At 39.6% G+C, this 21,131-nt stretch overlaps 1 protein-coding gene across 1 annotated transcript in view; it reads right to left on the bottom strand.

Annotated features, from left to right (window-relative positions):
• The window catches only part of LOC139627768 (CUB and sushi domain-containing protein 1-like), a 400,363-nt gene that overhangs the window by 61,836 nt on the left and 317,396 nt on the right, over positions 1-21,131 (bottom strand). The window contains exons 35-45 of the mRNA XM_071488859.1: positions 20,700-20,795; positions 20,325-20,528; positions 19,811-19,935; positions 19,607-19,703; positions 18,457-18,561; positions 10,445-10,563; positions 9,982-10,051; positions 8,125-8,241; positions 7,274-7,483; positions 4,434-4,622; positions 1,209-1,386 (exon numbers count right to left, since the gene is read on the bottom strand). Coding sequence (XP_071344960.1) covers positions 1,209-1,386; positions 4,434-4,622; positions 7,274-7,483; positions 8,125-8,241; positions 9,982-10,051; positions 10,445-10,563; positions 18,457-18,561; positions 19,607-19,703; positions 19,811-19,935; positions 20,325-20,528; positions 20,700-20,795 — 1,510 coding nt within the window. The remainder of the gene's footprint in view (positions 1-1,208; positions 1,387-4,433; positions 4,623-7,273; positions 7,484-8,124; positions 8,242-9,981; positions 10,052-10,444; positions 10,564-18,456; positions 18,562-19,606; positions 19,704-19,810; positions 19,936-20,324; positions 20,529-20,699; positions 20,796-21,131) is intronic.

Genomic DNA, 21,131 nt, shown 5'->3' with positions numbered 1-21,131 from the left:
TACAGATTTCTTTCTCTATTCTACAATCTATGATTGTGAATTTATAATTTTGTTCACAATGAAAAGTGGCAAAAACATACTAATCATACAAAAATCAATTTACAACTGCAAAATAATGCCGTAACTCTCCACAGCAATATCCGTGGCTCTGGTAGCTGCAGAGATTGAAAGCAAGTGTTCACCAACTGTGAATGTATTACTTTCCCACTGCCTGCATTTCAACTGCTCACTCCTTAGAGCTTGACACTTGAGCCTGAACATTAAAGCCTGACCTCACACAAACACCAAATATTTGGTTTAGTCTTTGCTAAACCAAACCTGCACCAAATGATGACACAGCCCAAATACTACTTGATCTTAATTTTCTTCCTTATAAATTAACTTTTTCACAACATTGCTCTTGTTTGCAAATACATTGCAAAACTGAAACTATTAAGTGAGAAATTTCTCTTGGACTGACCCAAACTTGTCAGATCCAGCCAAGTCCCGCTGGATTTGTGAACCCAGCTCTACCACTCCTTTCATTACATTTCCTACTCCCCACTGAATCTCATCATTACTGCCAGAGTTCCTGAGCCCTATCCAGGTATGGCCATGGTACTGAGGTAGATTGAATTGGTCAGTGGTCCCATTGTAAATGCATTACTCTCACACTCCCTGTATTACAATTTTACCTGCACACTGAATCCTATTATTACTGCAGGAAAGCCTGTGTATGCATAGCACAAAGTATATACATGTGTGTATGTTTCAGGCGTCTATGGAACTGTGATACCTGTCTAACACATATCTGTGTGGGTTTGTGTGTATCTCCCCGTATGACAAAGTCATAAACAATTGACACACATACCTTCATACAGTCAAGACTGTGTTTGTATAAAGTAAAAATGCCAGGAATATCTGTTTGAGAGAGGCTGTTTGTGTGTGTGAGAGAGTGAGGGACAGACAAAGATAGATAAAAAACACAAGTGCAAGTTGATGCAACTTCTTTTTAGTGAGCAGAGAAAAGACAGGCTATAACTGCATTCAGGACTTACTTGTCATTGATGCAATCAGTTCCAGGATACAGGGCAACATTAAAAAGAAGCTTATGCATTTGTGTGTATATGTGTGTGGGTGTGTGTGCGTGTGTGTGTGGGTGTGTGGGTGTGTGTGTGTGTGTGTGTGTGTGTGTGTGTACATTCAAGTGTTAGTGTAACCAGACTTACCAGACAGCAATGTAATCAGTGACAGGCTCCGTCTGCAATAAGGTGAAGTTGATATAAACTCCATGTCCATGGGGAACAGTGATGAGCCAGATACAGTCTTGGGAGTTGGGGTATTCATTGGGATACTGAGGTGAATAGATGGTCCCATTTTCAGCCGTGACATTGTAGCCGCAAGGAGCTGAAAAGAGTTATAAAATTATCTATTTGCATTTGCATTTGTCGCTTTCTTCTAATGTGCTAGACCTGGAAAGATCAGGAGACAAGAATAACTGCTGAACAGCACACAGTAATAAATATAATTATTATCAGCACTATCAGCAGTAGGTGATTTGTAATGTTTTTAACAGGGGGGATGACCCAAGGGGAGCAGCCCTCTGCTCCCACACCACCAACCAACACAGACAAGCCCATGTACACTTCTCAAATGATACTGTTGCAGGATGTCTTAACTATAATTGTGACATTTCTAATTCTACAGTCCCATTTTATCCAGTTATCTTCATCCACCCTGCAGCAATTGTCTTTTTATAACTGTGTATTAAAGTAATAAGAAATACACCTTTAAATTTCATGCAGCAGACTGAATTTATTCAGGCAGGGGTTTTCTCACGTTTCTCACAGGACACTACAAGCAAATACTTGCACATTAGAAAATTACTCCCATTATCTTTCCTTCCAAAGCATTAAGAGGCAGCAGTAGTGTTTTATCATCTCAAATTGAGAAGCTGTCCAACTAATGACCTTGATCAACATGTGTAATGACAAGGAGTTATGGTGTAGCAGCTTTTAATAACTCCTTTTCTAAGACAATCCCCAAACCTTTTAATTCTGTTCATATTTTTTAGGTCATCATAGTAGGGTGACAAGCTTGAGACAACATATTGAGGCAGGAAAATGCAGAATCCTACCGTCTCACTGGAGCAAGTCATTGTCAGTTAATGGTAAATATTTTGAAGATCCCCATGGAAGTGATTTTTTGATATTTTTCCTCCGTATTGCACATCTGATACTTTTACTGCCAGTTCAAAGGAATAATCCTAATACTTCCTCAGCAAGGAAAGAGTGCAGAAAGGTGAAGATGTCCAGGTAGAGTGCAGCAAGATGTTGGAGAGAGACTTTCAACACATTAAAGAGGCTTTCTAACATGTGGTCAATGTTATGAAACGGTCTGAGCTTTTCCTAAACCCAACTAATTAGCTTTGGTGCCAAACCTGACCAAAATATAACTAAAAATTAATATAATAAGTCAACTATGTCTAAAAATAAACAAATATCAATGTTTGATTTCACATGTGAATCAAACCTCTCCTCACACATTCATTATTATGTGTATTTTGACACTCTTTATTTTATCTTACCTGTCTTCCTAAAGCTTTTCTGCTAGAAAACCGGTTTCCAATAAGCCACTGATGGCAGCAGACATTCAGAACACCGCTTGGTGTATGGCGTGTATTAAATGGTGCATTGCAACAGTTTGTGCTGTTGTGTACACCTGTGTAAATCAGGATGATTAGGAAGCCAGTGGGTGTAAATAGTTGAATAGCTGCTGTGTGACTATTTTCACCTGGGTGCAAATGGACAACCTGTTTTAATAATGCTTATTTTTCAAATCACACTGTCATTTTGAACTGTAACTGAGTGCATTGCGGTCAGTGCAAGTTCATTTCCTCACATTAACTATTACAATCTCAGGTTACTCCCCTAAAATATTTTGTTATGTAGGTGAATTGGTCTAGGGGAGTGTTTCTCAAAGTGAGGTCTGGGAATGTCAGGTGTCCTTGATGGGGTTCTTGTGGGTCCCCAGCAAAAAGGGGATTAATTAATTTTCACTATAATGCATGCATGGATGGTGATGAGTTTTAAAAACTTTCTTACAGAAGCGTAATACATTCACTTGAGGAAAAAAAAATCTTGCTCTGTTTGTCTGAATTAATGACATTATCTCAGAATTATGAAAATATTTTTATCCCCAGAAAACTGCTCTTTTTCTGAATCTGAATCTATTATCTCAGAATTCTGAGATAATAGATCATTTATTCAGAAAAACATAGCAGAATATTTTATTTTCCTCAAGTGAATGCTTTTTCTGAAATAAAACATCTGAAAGCAAAAATCTTATCAGCTGGAAGACCCTGGGACAAAATTTTATCAAATTGGGGTTCATGGTTTAATTTTTGTCAGTTTAGGGGTGCCTGATGTGAAAAGGTTTGACAGCCATTGGTCTAGGGTTTATTTTCAGCAGCACAGATGCTAACCATAGAAATATTAAAAGAATATTATAGGAATACTACAGTCAGCAGCATGTCTCTATGATCCTCTTGCTCTTCCACAACTACATGTTGCTACCTGTCACTTTGATCATGAAGGTGACACTACTCTAAAGACACACACACACACACACACACACACACACACACACACATATATATATATAGGCTACATAATAGTATAGAATTGAGTATTTATAGTATATAGTGGAGACAATATTATAGATCTGAGATGAAATTGACGGAAGGGCGGTAAGGAGAGGAACAGGCACAATTACTAATCTGACAGTTACTTCAGCACCATAGACAGTGTCATGGATTTATCAACACTCAGCACATTTAGGCTACTGATATTTCAGAGCCATGGTCAGGGCCATAGATTGTAACTTGCACAAACCTCAGTCAGATAAAGGATCAATAAGTCAGGCAGAGTAGACTTACATATTCAGCTTTAAGCTATTACATATTCAGGCACCCTCTTTGCTACTAGGGGGTGAAGAGTCAAGAGTGCATGTCATTTTGCCAACAAACAGGATGGCATCCCCCCCTCTAATCACCTACTTACTATTAGTAGTAGAGGTAGAGGCAACAGCAGTAGTAATGCTGATGGTAGCAGTGAGAGAAATAATTTTGGTACTGATGTACACAGTAGATGATTCAAGTGACACAGGAATATTTATGATTTATTTATTCATATAACAGTGCTGGCTTGTGATGTCAGTGAAAGATGAAACAAATTTTACTCAAATTTAATCAGAATAACAATATTCCTGTCTAAATTATAAAGTACAACTGGTCCATGATGGATTTTGTTGGGGTAAAGATGGTTGTAACAACAAAAAAAATAAACTGACCAATATGTTAACCGTGCAGTTTGTTTGTTTTTTTTTTGTTACCCAATCAACAGACATCAACATACAAAATACCATTATATCAAAAAGTCATTGGTTGGTCTTACCCTCACAGCGTGGAAATGGGTGGTTCCACTTCCGGTTAGTCCCGTGCAGGCACGTTAGTACTGGATGTCCAATCAAAACATAACCAGGGTAGCACTGAAAAGTTACTGATTGGCCAGCACTGTAGTCACTGTTGATGATGTCACCATTGGGGAATGGAAAGGGGTCCTGGCAGTTTTGCAGTTGATACGCTAAAGAGAGAGATGGGGAGAAATTGTTGCCAGTGTGAAGATACTAAATTTGTTTAATTTGAGATTAACCTGATTTTTAGGCATCGGGAAAATAACATGAGCTGGTCATAGGCAGGCAGTTATGATTAATGAATGCAATGTAGTTGTATATTTGCTCCTCTGTACTCTGCTGTGTGGTCTTACAGAGTAGCCAATTATGCCTGCCTTCCCAAATGTGACTGCAGAACGACAATTGCAATTCACTGTACTCAAACCATTTTTCCCATCTACAGCTAATGGACTTCAGGGGGCATTAAAAAATCCATGACCAACAGAGGTCACCAGCAGTAAGTGCAGCAACATCGATATATCTAATCTACTCCTACACAGTTCACTGGCACATGCATGCATTTTATGGCAACACTTGCTCGAGGAAACGTCAGCATCACAGGTCTGTTTAGATCATGTCTCACTCTGCATGAGTGTCCTGGCAAGTCAAGACCATTAAATGCGCCATTGACAGAGAACAGTGGTGGTTGACATTAGAATAGCAGTTGCTACAAAAGGCTAGAGAGAAAGACAGCAGTCCACAGGACAAGAACAAGCACTCAGCACCAGGTCAATACAAACAGGGTCTGCAGTGCTAGACAGGACCTGAGGTGCAGATTGTGTAAAGAGGCCTTAGAGACTGTCCATCCTGGTCTACCATACCACCAGGTAGTAGCAGGATCTAGGATATCAGAGGGAACTGCATACAACACACTCCAGACACAGGATGTGTGCAGGAACACCTGTGTTGCCGTCTAGTATGGAATAGACTATCCCAAGTCCAGATGGGAGATGCCACAACGGATGTTTAGGAACGTCAGAATTAAGCTCCTGTGGGATTCTTAGATGCCAACAGGTAAAGAAATATTGACACAACTAACTGGACATAGTAGAAATAAACAATCAAGAGAAAACAAGAGGCGACAGATGGAGTAGAGGTCCCCTGTGAAAACAGTGTCTAGGGGAAGTAATATGATAGGACAGAAATAACCAGGGGCTTAAAGACGAAGTATATATGTGAAAAACCTTGTCTGATTGGTAGAGGGAATACTCCTATGGAGGACTGAAACTGCCAAAATCAAAATGAACAAACAAACAAATGACTTAATAGATAAATTAATATGACAATAAATGCACCAAAATAATATTAAAAATAACTACAGGAATTGATTGAAGTAATAAAATGTGATATAAACTATTTTCCATTTTCCTCTGTATAGATTTACCTTTGTATTAATACCCTATTTACTTTCCCATTTAATTTTCTTTTTTTTTTTTAATGTGTTATTTTTCTGTCCATTTCCCCTTTATACTACCCCCGACACCCCATTTATATGTCCTAAATGTATTTATTAATGAATTATGCAAATTAGGGGGCTGTTATGGGGTCGACTTTTCACATATTGATTGATTGAGATCAGAATACATGTTTTCAATATTTTGGTGCATTTAATGTCATATTAATTTATTTACTGAGTAATTTATATTTTGATTTTTGATTTTGGCAGTTTCCAACAGATTCCAGGAACAACATTTAAAATCTCTGTGTAGAATGCATCATTAGGTAATGAAATGTCAGAGTGCCAAATTGTAAAACTGGAAACAAAGCTCCCCTTAGCTTTTATTAGCGGCATTTGGATCAAAGGGTCAGTGTATGGGTACTTTTTCACTGTATTCATAATGACTATTTCGCACTCTGCACCTATCCCACTGAGGTTTAATGGATGTGAACATGACATTTCAGCTTATTGAACCCTAAACCTCCAAGTCCTCAAGCACAGAACCTGAGTTTGCATCTTCGAGTGGTGCAGGGGTTCAGCTACTGCTAGTTGTGCTCATTCAACAGAATCAAGGGTAGTATCGTAAACCCATGTGTATGTTGCATCCTCCTGCCAAAGATCTTCGCTGTCAGGTGGAGAAAAGCATCTGGTGCAACTCTATGTGAGGAAACATGTTCACACCCTTCACAACAGTGCTAACAGCGGGAGTTAGTAATGACAGTGACTGCAGTGTTAAGGGCCTTGGCTAATTGTGAGAAAAGGGGGAAAATGATTATGTGCATGTGAATGTGGGTTAGCTTATATGTAACTTAGTAAGGCTTGTTCTAGTTATGCTGGCATATAAGCCCACAGTGCATCTCTTGTGTCTTTGAAGTCAAGCACAAGTAAAGCCTGCTGGACAAGATGGCAGTCTCTCACAGGGGCTTACTAACAATCCATCTCTTTTAATGATGAGAGGAAAGCCATAAGGTTTTTTTTTAAGTCTTTAGCATGACTCATCCACAGATCAAAGCTCAAAACCTCATAGCAATATGTTTTTTTCATCCTATGCTTCATTTCTTGGAGTTGGGAAGGCTTTGTAATTTGGCCACTAGGTTTGGATGTTAATTTATTCAGAACATTTGAGGAGACCATTTTTTTCTAAATCTCTTTTAAGCAACTAACTTGTGTTCCCTATCCCAAATAAGGAGGCTCAAATTGATTGTAAGTTTGTTCTCTCACCATCCCTTGAGGGGCAGCTTTGAACCGGAAGCGGCTACAGTAATAACCTTATTGTTTGTGGCACTTATCAGTTATCACCCTGAAAACGAATTTTAATTCATCAAAAATCACATGTGAACTCACCCTGATAGGTCAGTTTGAATCCTGGTCGGTTCTCTGAGTGGTCACTATAGAAGTGGATGATTGTCAGGTGGGTAGTGCTCATTAGAGGGGGTGGGATCTGTGAACCAGTAAATTGTCCAATAAGAGCAGAGCTGTGCTGTGGTCCAGCCCTGACCTCGAGGAAGTCATGGTTGTCTTCAGAAGAGAAGTTCTGGAACTGAATATGGGCTCCTAGAATAAGAAGACATGATATAAAAGACAAATTAAGCATATATGACAATTATAGTGACTCTTATACCTAACAGGCTTTTTGATTTCATGACACAAAGGTGGCTTAAATGTTATGGATCTAAGAATGACTGCATGAAAAGTTTAGATTTGACATAGTTTTTTTGTGTGTGCACACAGCATAGAGTCATGTTTACATTATTCCATACTTTAATAATTTTTATTAACATAGATTAACAACATTTGGTTCTTTTATATTGTCATTTTTATATTTTATAACTTGCTCTGAAGATGGAAATGCAGTTTTCTCATCTGAGACAATGATAATCGATGTCTTTTGAATCTAGTTTTGATGTCACTTGAGTGTACTGCTATCATTTCTGAAAATAAAAATCAAATCATACTGAACATAAAAACTAGCAATAATAACACACAGAGACAGCTACAAACTCTTACCTATCAAAAACATCAGTTAGTGCAGTCATTAAACAGTCATCCCCAATGAAACATGTGGTAAAGCTTTCAACAAACCATATGTGCTGCAGATTTTGGTCTAAAAAATGTCTGTTTCCTGAATACATCAACCGATGTACTGAAAGTGACGTATTCCTTTTAGGAATGCTCTTCCACCCCATAAGACTTACCATATCCAGTTGGCAGGGTGATTTGCCAGGTGCAATCCAGGTTGCCAGGATAGTTGCCAGGGAAACCTGGACTAAGGATGACACCACTCATCTCAGACAACACCCCGCCACACCGAGCTGACAACACAAGCACAGCAAACACATTGTTAAAACAGGCAACACATGAGCAATGTACAGGAGAGATCATTACTTTGCTTCAGCAGACAGAAGGTTACACCACAGCAAAAAAGCCAAAAAATTGTAGAATACACAGCCACAAGCAGGAACATAGAGACTAATTTTTAGGCGTATGGACTTGACCAATGCTAATATCTGGTATACTAATGACTGATATTCTCAGTTTATAGTTAACAACTTAGGAAAAATAGTGTTAATAGTCCACTTATTATATTATTTGACTTTAACTGAATTATATGATACCAATAGTTTGGAGACTGAGTAACATGTCTACTATTTCAAATCCATACTTTATCCAGGCTTGGACCATGTGTGCCGAATATTGTAAATCCTATAGAACCAAGGGTGACAGATATACATTTTGTAACTATTTAGCACCTTTTTATGACGCTCCCATCTATTAACAGATTTGGACATGATCTGGTTAATGCAACTATCTCTGACTGATATAGGAAATGCTGAATTTGACACATAGTGAAGTGGGCTGCAACAGGTTTGAGTTTAGTTAGTCCTAACAAGGTTGAGTTTAACTGGAACTGACTTCCTAGACCTGCTACAAGTCTTCACCAAGGACTGAATTATTCAGGCCTAAACACAAACATCAATGTAATCAAGGTCCTTTAACACTATTGCAGAAGTTAGGAAGCCTTGGCTCTCAGCACAGGGTACAAAATTCTGTTTGTACCTAGCAGGTATATTGATTTTATAGATCGCTGACTCTGTGTCACTGACAAACAACACTCTCTCATTCAGCAATTTCTATTTATTATTTTGATTTATAATTAAAATTCCATTCATATTCCTGTAGTATGCTACAGTGTAATTTTGACTGACTCAAATCTAAAGTTTTAAAAGATGATCTGAATTTTAACTGAGTTTTGTCTTGTAACAAAAAATGCTATTTTATAATATTCTGTATTGTGCAGCTGAAGAATTCCACGCACTGACATGCAGAGTGTGAATTATACAAGAACAATCAGGGGGGTTAACTTTTTATTTTTTCTGCTGCTCTGTCTTTCTGTCGCCCGTCAATGTCTAATTGCACAGCGACCTTAACCTTACCGCGGAGCAAACTGATTTTACTGAGTGTCACATGGTGCTTTTTGCACTGATATTGAAGGAGACAGAGCTCAACTGTGAGCCACTGATGGAGTGAGGCAGGCAGACGAGACGTCAAGGTTAAGAATTGGTACGGTCCACTTTAGGGGTGTCTGAAATCGTATTACAAGTTTGCCTGGCATGAATATGGAAAATATACTGTAATATTTACAATTACAGGTAAGAAGGATATATAAATGTTTCAGCCCCCCCGGCCTGTTGTTTTTACCTCTTTTTGGGAGGTCCAAGCCTTAACCAGAGGGGTCAGACCCCCACAATCCCCCCCGTAATTTGAACCCCGCTGACATGTTATCAATGATTGAATAAACTGATTCTAAAGTTACCCTCAAAATGTAAAATAAGTAATACAATTCATCAAATAGTAGTTTTCCAAAGAACTCCACCATAAAGCTTTGGCATTTTTTGTGTTTAGACTACTTGTGTCACTTTGCTGCATAGACCTAAAAGTTCACTGCCAACCTGCAGTACATATTTTTACCCAGTTGTTCAATCATTCATTATATGATTGAACAACTATTCAATCTATCCAGCAGTGTAGTGTCCTGGTGTGCGTGTGTATACCTATGCAAAGAGGAGGTGGGTAGTTCCATCGACGCACAGTACCAGGCATGCAGGAAATGTGTGAGTGGCCCTTAAAATCATAATACAGTTGGTTAGGTTCAAGAAGATAGTAGTGAGAGGAATCTTTGGTACATTTTCAACAGCAAAGATTGTTTCTTTTCTTTCTAATGAAAATATTAAATAAACAATGTGATAAACAAACATATCAGAGCATGACAATAGTTTTGTTATCATTTCACTTAAGTAAAAATGCAGCTGCTTCATGTTATTGCATGCTTGGTAACTGACACTGACACTTAGCGTTTTACAGTATCTAGTGTGTTTCTAATAAACAACATCTGAAAATCATTTTCTGATAAATCAATACCTGCCACAATTTGTGAAAATACGTTTCAAAATGTATGTAAAATAGTTAAGAATATATTAATACATTTATTTATTGGTCAGTTTATGTCTTTATTACCTGTAATGTGTATCCAGGCTCACAGGTGAACGCCACCACTTCATTGACCATATATCTGTCTCCAGTTTTAATGCCATTGGCTGGGATCATTGGCTCTGGACAGGTGGTGAGACCAACAGCTACAAAAAGATAAAATAGAAAACAACAAAAGCATGATGAACTATTTCATTATTATTATTAAGTGTGTCATTACGTTTTTTAGGGTAAACACTGCTCAATATCTGGCTCAGGTCGATTGTCCAGTGCACATGATATGATGATTATATTGACAGGAAACAGTAAATGTGACCTGATCTGCACTTCTTAAAGTTCTAGACAGCTAAACCCCCAATGCTGTCTTGACCTTTTATTATTAAATGGATCTAACTAAAGTCATTTCATTCTAATTTCATTCATTTCCTTCTGTTCTCTGCCTCTACATACTTTAGTACCTGTCAAAAAAAAGCCTTTACCATTGCCTTTCCCATCTTCCTCCTTCAGTTGTATGTGACTTTTCTCTTGACTTGAGTAAAGCATTTACAAGGTACAATCACAGCAAAACTGTTTACCTCATATCTGTTTCCCATACCAAGAATCAGTCAGCTAAAATTTGTAAGCCTCTTCATCCAGCAGGTCAGTTTTTCACTTAGTTCAGACTTTGATTATTAAGTTGGACAATGTGATTAATTGGAGATTTTAAGCTGCATTCTGCTGATGCTACAAATTGCACATTTACTTACTTTCTTAATATTACCGATTCTTTTAATTTCAAGCAAAATTTTTCAGGTGCCACCCACATAGGTTGTCAGTTTTTGGACCTTGTTTTATGGTTTATGTTTAATGCTGACTCTTTGTATCCTAAAATTCGACTGTGTTCTCCGTATCATTACTTAGAGTACGGTTGATCAGTTCTCAGAACATTTTTGCTGTGATCTCAATGCAAACCTTAGCAATGTTGAGTTTTTAATGCAAACTTTTAATGAGCATTGTTCCTCACTACTGTACAAAGTGGCTCATTTAAAGGACTGTAACAATTCTCCATGGATGATGGAGACCACCGGCTGAGATGGAAGTGTCACAGGACTGAATGGCTATGGAAAGCCACTGAGCTTGAAGTGCATTGCCTATACCTTAAAGACCTCCAATTTTCTTTTAATGCATCAGTGAGGGAAGCCTGGACTGCTTACTTGCTAAAATAATCCCATCTTCAAAAAGACATCCTAGGATTTGAGTTGATACTATTAATGACACTTTTACACCACCCCTCACTACACTACCATGTTTCTCTGTCAAAGACTCTAAGACATTCCTTACCTTCTTTGTTGATATGGTAATGGTTATTAGGTCCTGTATTCACTGCTTGCCCAGCTCTAGCCTTTCTCTGTCTCTACTGTTCTGGATTTTCTCCAACCCATCAGCTTACAAGGTTTGATGGGTCTAATTAGAAAAATTAAGCTAACTTCTAGCCCTCTGAATTTCATAACCATCTTCTCTATTTTTAAAAGTTTTGCCAATTATTGGCCCCGCTATTAATTCTTCATTGTCGACATTGTCCTATTTTAAGTATGCTACTATCCAGTTAATTTTAAACAAACCTAACTTAGATCCTACTGTGCCCAAAAACTATAGGCTTATATCTGAACTCCATTTTTTGAGAAGGTTGTGGCAAAACAACTCACTGCAGCTTTGGAGAGGCACAATATTTATAATAAGTTTCAGTGTGGGTTTTGGAAGCAGCACTCTACTGAAACTGCTCTACTGCTAGTTTACATCTTATCTCACTGACAAAAGTTTCACTGTGTCTATTGGAGACTTTGTGTCTCATTTCTCTACACTGTCTGGTGGTGTCCCGCAGGGCTCATATCTGGGGTCCCTCTTATTTTCTTTATATGTACTGCCCTTGGGATAGATTATAAACACATTTACGATTGCATATCATTAATTTGCAAATTACATCTCCCTAATTCTTATTCAAACCTTGTGAGCCTTATATGTTTAATAAGCTCCAAGACTTTATACTGCTTCAACACGATTTCTTACTTATAAGAAATGCTGATAAGCTAGTAGTTCTGATTGAAGAAGAGGTTGCCCCCATGATCAAGCAAAGTATTGAACTTCTTTCCTCTGCCATAAAAGTGCCACATAAATCAGTTTTACATACTTAAATTAGATAAAAATGTTTGTCAACACATGAGAGATTCATTTGATGAAGAACTAACTTGGCAGATTATTCTCAAGAGCTCATTTATAAATTGTAGAATAACGAAGTATGAACATAGTCAGCAGTGACAGGTGATTCTGAGATATGCATAAAAATATGAGAAAGTAACATCATGACTTTGTGTATTCCTAAAACAATAAAGGTTAAACACGTCCATAATAAGTTTGACAGCAGCCAGCCTTTTATCAAATAGCATCAGTAGGAGTTTATCTGTGTGTTCATGTGCATGTGTGTGCATGTGTGTGTATGTGTCTGCTCGTGAGTTTCACTTGGAAAATTCCGCAGGAGACTGCCCTAGAGCGGTTACCATGGCAACACAGGGGTGGAAGAGGGGTAGAGTGGGGGGGGTTGAATGTGCGTGCACGTGTGTGTGTGTGTGTGTGTGCATGAGTGACTGTTTCATGAGTGTGTGCTTGCAGAGGGGTATAAGGAAGACTTCTTTTAGATGGAGCATAAGTGAAAAAGCTGCATGAGACTGTAACTTGCAGACACACACATTTGCACACACCATGTATTATTAGGCAGAGCATCAGCAGGCTGTCATGACAACTGATCAATGAAACTATTCCATTAGGCTGACCATCTCTCTCTCTCTCTCTATCTCTCTCTCTGCATGCTGGCAAACTGCTCCCTCTTTTCCCTGGTTATGAGAGAGCAGTGATGCTCTGTAAAATGCTGACAGTACCACACACCACCCCACTAGGGCCACTAGACTACAACTAGACAGTGTCAGCATTTAAGTCTAACTGACTGGATTTACTATACTTCTGTTTCAGTTTATCTGATGACAGACAAGGGAGAGAGATGTCTCACTCTGTGCTTTAAAAGAAAGGCCTTTTAGTCAGCTTTAAATGATGAGAACATAGTCCCCACAACTATTCACGTGTCCTCAACAGATGATTTTGTCTAGTTGTACAAACTATCACATTACTACAAAACTGTCATGGAAATTTTTGCAGCACAATAGCTTAACAGTGGGTAATCTTGACAATATGCGGCCAAATCTGGCAGCTGGTAAAATATACAAAAAAATGTAAAGATGACGCTGTTTTTTGCAAGGAGGAATAGTTTTTCCAGGTTCTGCAGGAAACGTAGTGGAAAACAGCACAGTGAAAGATCCGTGAAGGAAGATCCGGACACATACTGACCCAAAAGTAGTTCCACTATTGCAGGTTTCTCAACAATTATTTACTGTGGATTTAAAGTCCATAAAGTAAAAATCAGAAACAAGACTCTACTGTTTAAATGAACTTTAAATCTTTTTTGGATAGTACTGGTTGTCTTTTCTTTTTACTACAAAACAAGTGTTAATAATTAACAATTCTTATGTCTCTGTTTTTATCACATATTCAACAGATAGGTTGCCAGATCTCTGCAAAACTTGGTGTTTAATGGAAAAAGCTGAGAAACTACTTTGTGGTAAGATTTCCTGTAAAGAACCTCTTGGAACAAATTCTGCTTGAGATAAAAGTATTGGCACTCGTTTTTAGATAAGTAAAACTACCATTTGAGAGCTGCAAAAGGTTTTGTGATGGTGTAATGTATGATATATATTTTGAAGGGGATCTTGAAAAAACTTCAATGCTCAGTATGCTGTTCTTGCATTTGGTTTTAATGATGACATCAATAGCCTGCTTGCTGGTTAATACCATGAAATGGTAAGTACTGTGTTGGTTTTGCCATGTATGCATAGTGAAAACACAAGGAGGACAGATGATTATTCTTATACATACAATTTGTAGAGCAAAATGTCCACATAGTCACAGGTCCACGACAGCTGGATTAAGCAACTCATAGCTGAGTTGTAAAAACTCCTGAATGTTGTACACAAAACATATTTCTGTATTAATTGTAGAATCGACACCTTTGTTGTCCTCAAATTTGGACACAAAAGGGGTAATAGCCAGGCAGACATACTCACGTAGGCTAAGTATTATGGTATTTGCTATGCTTTTCACTATATTCAAGGTTGAAAAAGCTCCCCCACTGCCCAGTCTTGTCCAGTTTTACCACTCATTACAAAGGCCTGCTGTTTCTTTGAAAATTAGGCACACTAGTGTTGAACATCTCTTGTTGAGTGGAGCAGTATTTCTCTATCTACTCATCATTAAGTGCATGTTTTCATCGTTAACCACTCCTTGCATGGCTAGGTTTGAACCAGATATTTCACTTTTTCAAACTGCAGGCCGCCCATTGACATTGCTAAATGCAGCGACTTGTGTTGAAAAGATTACACGTGATGGGACATGTTAGCAGTGTGTCCTCACAAGTAAGGTTGCACTGAAGTTTATGATGGGTTACTTAACCTTACATAACCTCTCTCTTCCTTTCTGTCTGCCTCTTTCTCCCTTTCTATCCTTTCCTGTACTACGTCACAACTTGTTCTCTTTGTGTGAAAAGGTGAAAAGGTAGACATCACCATCATCAAGGCTGAGCTATTACACATACAAAAAGACCGGCACATGTGCACTAGAATACATACACATACAAACCCACTTCATGTCATCAGATAAACTGCCATTTGTACTTGGTACCGTCTTTTTAATCCAAACTGGTGTGCAAATGCTGGTAAAATGTAGAAAGAAGTCTAAGCACATTTTGGGCAATCCAAACTAGAGGTGTTCATAAACCTATAGTTCTGGACCTGGTCTGAAACATAAGTGTGGAAAACCTATAAAGGTATTCATGTATAAAAGACTTTAAAAAAATAATTAGTAGCACAGGAAAAAAATCTGGGGGATGGATGGAGAATGGCAGGTCTGGACAGGTGAAGCAGAGAACCAGACACAATTTAGGCTGGCAAGCATTAGCCAGATAACCTGATGATCTGACAATCATTGGCTGAAACTACAATATTGGGGGTAGGAACAGGCCATGGCAACCAAGATAAAGTCCAAGTAATAGAATTGGAAGTCTGGCAGTGTATCAGTGTGGGACTGTCGATTGGAGGTCAGAGGCAGGTGTCAGATGGACTGCTGAATGGGAACCAGGAACAGGTAGCTGACATACGAACAGGCATGGGATTAGGATGAGAAGTCAGTTGGCATGGCCACTTCAGGAACAGACTCTGGGACAGGCTTGACAGTGGCTAGGAAGACCAACTCAGGCACAGACACAGGAACAAGTGAGATGGTGGCTGGTATCCCTGACTCAGGAACAGGTGAAACATCAGCTGGGACCCACTAATGCAGGAACAGGCATGACATCGCCTTGGACCTCCAAAGCAGGAACTGACAGGACATCGGCTGGGACCTGTGATACAGGAACAGACATAACGTCGGCAGGGATGGCCAACTCAGGGTCTGGCTGGGCATTGATTGTGGCACTGGGCAGCAGAGGCTTGTCTACACTGGGCAGCTGAGGCTCGGGATCCCTGGGCAGCTGAGGCTCAGTATCGCTGGGCAGCTGAGGCTCAGTGTCAATGGCCAGCTGAGTCTCTGTGAAGCTAGGCAGCTTGGCATCTCTGAGACCCACGCTTCCTTCTAGGGGCTCCAACCCCCAGATACCACCTGGCAAAAGCAAGGCAAGTCCCAAGAAAAAAGGAACTGCTCAAGATCTTCAGGGTCAGGATCATAAAGGAGGCTATCCAGCTCAGAGGCAGATTGGAGGCCAAAAGGCTGGAGGCCAGCTGACTGGGATGCAGACTTCAGGGTAAAAGGCCAGAGGCTAGCCAACTGGGATGCAGGGGCTTGCTGACTCAAGAGCAGGAAGCTGGCAAACTAACCCAAACCTTACAATCTGAGAAGCAAGAAAAAGGTTAGCAGACTCTGGAACAGGCTGGTGACTAGCCTACTGAGAAATAGACTGGTGGCTAGCATGCTGGAGGGTAGCCGACAAGGAGGCTGACTGGTGGGTAGCAGAGATTTGAGGGGTGATTAGAAAGTTCTGGAGCCAGTCAGGTAGGGAATTCCTCAGTCATGGTTTTGAGGATACTTCTCTACATGCCAACTTTTGTCCAGTCTCTTTATACTCTCTGCTAGGGGTTCTTTTCGACTCAGGGCACACGAGGGATGAGAAATCATAATGATCTTTTTTCAAAAAGCTCTGCTGGGTCCACAACTGGTCGGATTACACTGTCAGGTCTTGCTGATAACAGCACAGGCACACAGACAAAGACACACAAAGAAAGGCTAATGTAGTGAAGACGTGTTTTATATATAAAAACAGGCTTACAGACGGATGGGTGGATGCGTAGGCAAGAAGAGCAGCGATTCCCTCCCCACCCCCCCACCCCCCCACCCCCCAAAACAACATAACAAAACAATAATCCATAACACAGGATAAAAGAACCAAGGTGTGTAAGTGGGAGGGGAAGCTAGGTGATTACAAATGAAAAACATATGAGTGGAACAGGAAAAAAAGGACAGGGACATACGGTGGATGGATAGAGAATGGTCTGAAGGGGAGAACATGGACATTAAGGAACGTGAGCAAGGGTTAGAGGCAAGAGCCAGGGAGAAGAGGAAGCAAACTGCAACACTGTTATAATCAATTATTACAATGATTACAATGGTACCCATGTGATCAGAGATGATTACCAAGTCTGCTCAGATCTACATAGGTATAACAAATAGTGGAAACAGACCGAGATCCACAGTAATAGATCTTACCCAACCTAATTAGACTAAATATATAATATAATATAATATTATATATACATATATATATATATATATGTTGACCCCAACCTGACTCAGGTTTCTAGTTTGGTCTTTGTTACAAAGAACCAAGAGGACCTCTAATCCCAACCTTCCTGCCAGCACAGTTTCACCCAAAATCCGCTCTCCATAGAAACTAGGAGCCTTGATAAAGAAGCAAAGCTCAAAAAGCTGAAAGAGACTACAACCTGCACTGCTCTCAACTCAATAATATATGTGTTGCAGTCTTGACCAAAATAAATGCTAAAACTTAAAAAAAGAAGTGGCTAGTCCCACACTGAGTACCATTTTCTGCTGCAGATTATTTATGATACTGTATATGAAAGGATTGAGTTCTAACGAAAAGTGGCACATATGGAGTCATTGTTGCAGTCTGATTTGGGTTGGATCAGGTGCATCTGCTAGCCTTATTGAAAATATGTGAGAGTTAAAAATACACTGAAACAGAAATATAGACATAGACCTAATACACTGTGCCCTAAAATGACCCTTGTTCTTGGTTTTCACTCCTAGTGATGGGATGACGACACACAGAACCAACAAAAATACAGACCATTGAGCCACAAATGTGTGCATTCACCTAAACACACACACAAAGACGCACACGTAGAAATGTGCACCCACACACACTACAACTCTCACACAAACTCACAAAAGGGGACATGTTCATTGATCTAGAAGTGATTCTAAGCTAAAACAACTACAAAGGACTGAAAAGCACAACCATGCCCTGACAGGTGTGTATATGTGTAAATGCATGATGTTAATATCCATGTCCATACTTTTGTCTGTCTACAACATATTTGTGTGTATGTGCCTTTCTTTTGCACTCTGTGTATGTATTTGTCGGAGTCTATGTGTTTCTATTTATGTCTCTCCAGGTGTGTGTTCTGCGTGTGTGCTCCAATGTTGATCTCAGTATGTGTGTATGCTCTCAGGCAGTACCAGTTCAGGTCACTGACTCTTGTTATTTGATGTTGAAGTTTTGTCTGCAATGGTGTGTATGTTTGTGCTTGTGTGTATTTTTGGTCTCTGGTAAGAAGGGACCCAATATTCATTCCTTGGTTGTTTTACTTCACCAAGTATATTTGTTTTTAAACAACCATTCCATCAATTTATCATTTTATCTATCTGTTGTAAAAGCTTGAACTTACTCTTGTATTCTAAGTGAAAGCCTGCTGCCACCACGCTGATGTCACTCTGAAAGTGCAGAAGGAGCTGATTTGAAGTTGAGTTGAGGAGGGCTGGAGCTGTAGTCCCTGTAAAAGACAAGATAAGAGATAGTTTTTCTTGTCTAATTCACAATTTCTGGCATATACAAACTGGTATGACATTAGTGTATTGCAGGGGAATTCTTGCGAGATATTAAAAACAGAGGAATTTACATAGAGTCTATGTAACACAACACTGGACATACAGGAAGAAATTATGTAAAAAAAAAAAAACAAAAAAAAAACATGGTGAAATTTTTTGGGTAAGCAAGATTTGACCATAACTGTTGAAATCCCAATACCACATAGGAAATTGTGTGTAGAGAAGGTGAAAGACCCCTTGCCCTCCATGGACAGCTAGCATTTTAGTGTCCTTATGTGGAGCAACCCTCTTGTGCCCCAGTGAAGCTGCTCAGCACCAGATCACTGTGGTTATAGTGGGCAGCTCCCCTGTGTGCCTTCTTGAGAAGGGCACAGTCATTTGTGTGTGTGCGCGTGTGTGTGGCCCTGTGGGCGGCATGTTTTTTGTGTGATAGGTGTGTGACAGGTATGTGCTTGGGGCAGGTCACAGGGGAAACTCCACTGGGAAATTGTAAAAGGTTAGATCATTCTTTATCCCCCCTGTCTTCTTTCTATCCCTCTTTCTCCCTCTCCTTTTTCTCCATCCTTCACTCAACCTCATGGTGTAACTCTTCCCCTCACGCCCTTCTTCTCCTTCTCTCAGTGACTGCCTGGAAAATGGAAGAATTCTATGTCTTAAAAACATTTTTATTATTAATCCAAGTTATATATCATATTTTTTGGTATTACAACTCATCCATCACAGATTTCCAGTTTATCTATAGTTTAAGACCTGTCATATCTAATTCATCATAGATCGTGTGCGTGTATTTGTATGTGTGTACGTGTCTGTCATTCTGTCTGTGTGTGTTTGTGTGTGTGTGTGTGTGTGTGTGTGTGTGTGTGTGTGTATAGTTTAGAAACTGTCATATCTCATCCATCATAGATCTCCAGAGTATGTGTGTGCAGGTTTGTCTGTGCATGAGTTTGTGTGTTTATGTGTGTGTGTATGTTTGTAGGCATATTGTCATACCAGAAAATGACCCTAATTTGGGAGCTGTCATGTCTCCTCCATCGTAGATCTCCAGAGAGTCCCAGTTGTGCTCAGTAGCAAACGTCACCACTTGGATCTAAATAGCAAACAATGAAAATAAATGAACATAGCCCCTGAGTTTATGTGCAGCCTCATACAGTGCATTATACATTTATATATATATAAGTGTACACATATCTTTACCTGTATCCCAGCCCCTTCACTGACATGGATCCTCCACAGACAGTTGAGACTATTTGGATAGGGTTCAGGATAGCCAGGAGACAGTATTGTACCACGACGTTCTGTCATATTACCACTGCAGGGAACTAGAGTGAAGACACAAAATATGTATTTCTTGGCAAAGTCTATTAACTAAATAGCTAATAGATTGGGCAGGTTGTTGGAATATGGCGGTGCATACCCTGGGACAATATGGTGTTCAAATTACCACTGCATGGAGTCAGAGAAAATATGATAATAAATGTTATTTATGGTATTAACTGAAGTGACAGTTGAAGGTGTTTGGAAAAAGCTTGGTCTCAGCAGAGACAGATTTCATGCAGGCGTACATTTAGTTTAGTTATAATTTATGTCAAAATCCCAGCATTTGTAGTGCTAGATGATTCACAGAAAGCCAAAGGACTGATTACTTCTTTGTAACGGCTGGTTAGCTGGTTGCATTCTCTGTAGATTTCATGGCATCAGCCAGCCTTACCTATACAGGTTGGTGTTGTGGCATTCCATTGTGCGAGGGCACCTGGCACGGCCTGGCACCGGATAGCACTGGAACCTTTCAGTAGATACCCTGGACTGCACTCGAACCGAACCACAGAGCCGGCTGAGAACTCCGAACCGATCCGCCTGCCGTATCGGGGCTCTGGCACTGAACTACACTGACTGTCACTGGTGCGAGGCACAGCTACAATAACAACAGTAATTGATTAATATGAGAAGAACAAGGAGAGTGAAAACAGAACTGTAGTTGTCAGTCGAGGGACTCTGATGTTTAATGTGAATTACAGTGTAAGCAACTTAATGTGAGTGTGTGTATGTGTGCGAGAGAAAGACAGACAAGCAAAGTGAGAGTTACCTTGGTAGACAAAGTGAAAGCCCTTAGCTGACTGGCCACTCTTAGCATTGAACCGCAACATGATCTGATTGGAAGTTGCCAATGGCAATGTTTCTCCTGGGACAAAAAAAAACACACACACACACACACACACACACACACACACACACACACACACACACACACACATATATACATTCTGGTTTAAAAATGAATCCTTAACTTTGTCTCCCACACGGCAATGTTATGTTTCTCTGCAGATAACTGAGACACAGAACATAACCATATCAACAAACATGTACACACTCAGCCTGTACTGTCTATGGTTTACAGTCATAACTTAGCACTTGGAAGGGTTTGTCCTTTACTTACACCTTATGGTAAAATGTAGTCCTCACAAGAATAAGAAAGCAAGAGCACACACACGCACACACACACACACACACACACATC

Source organism: Trachinotus anak, unplaced genomic scaffold (assembly GCF_046630095.1).
Source record: "Trachinotus anak isolate AG129_WGS33_773 ecotype Australia unplaced genomic scaffold, CSIRO_AGI_Tana_v1 ptg000011l, whole genome shotgun sequence".
Classification (NCBI taxonomy): Eukaryota; Metazoa; Chordata; class Actinopteri; order Carangiformes; family Carangidae; genus Trachinotus; species Trachinotus anak.
The sequence above is the reverse complement of the archived record's forward strand: the minus strand, read 5'-3'. Positions and strand labels throughout refer to the sequence as shown.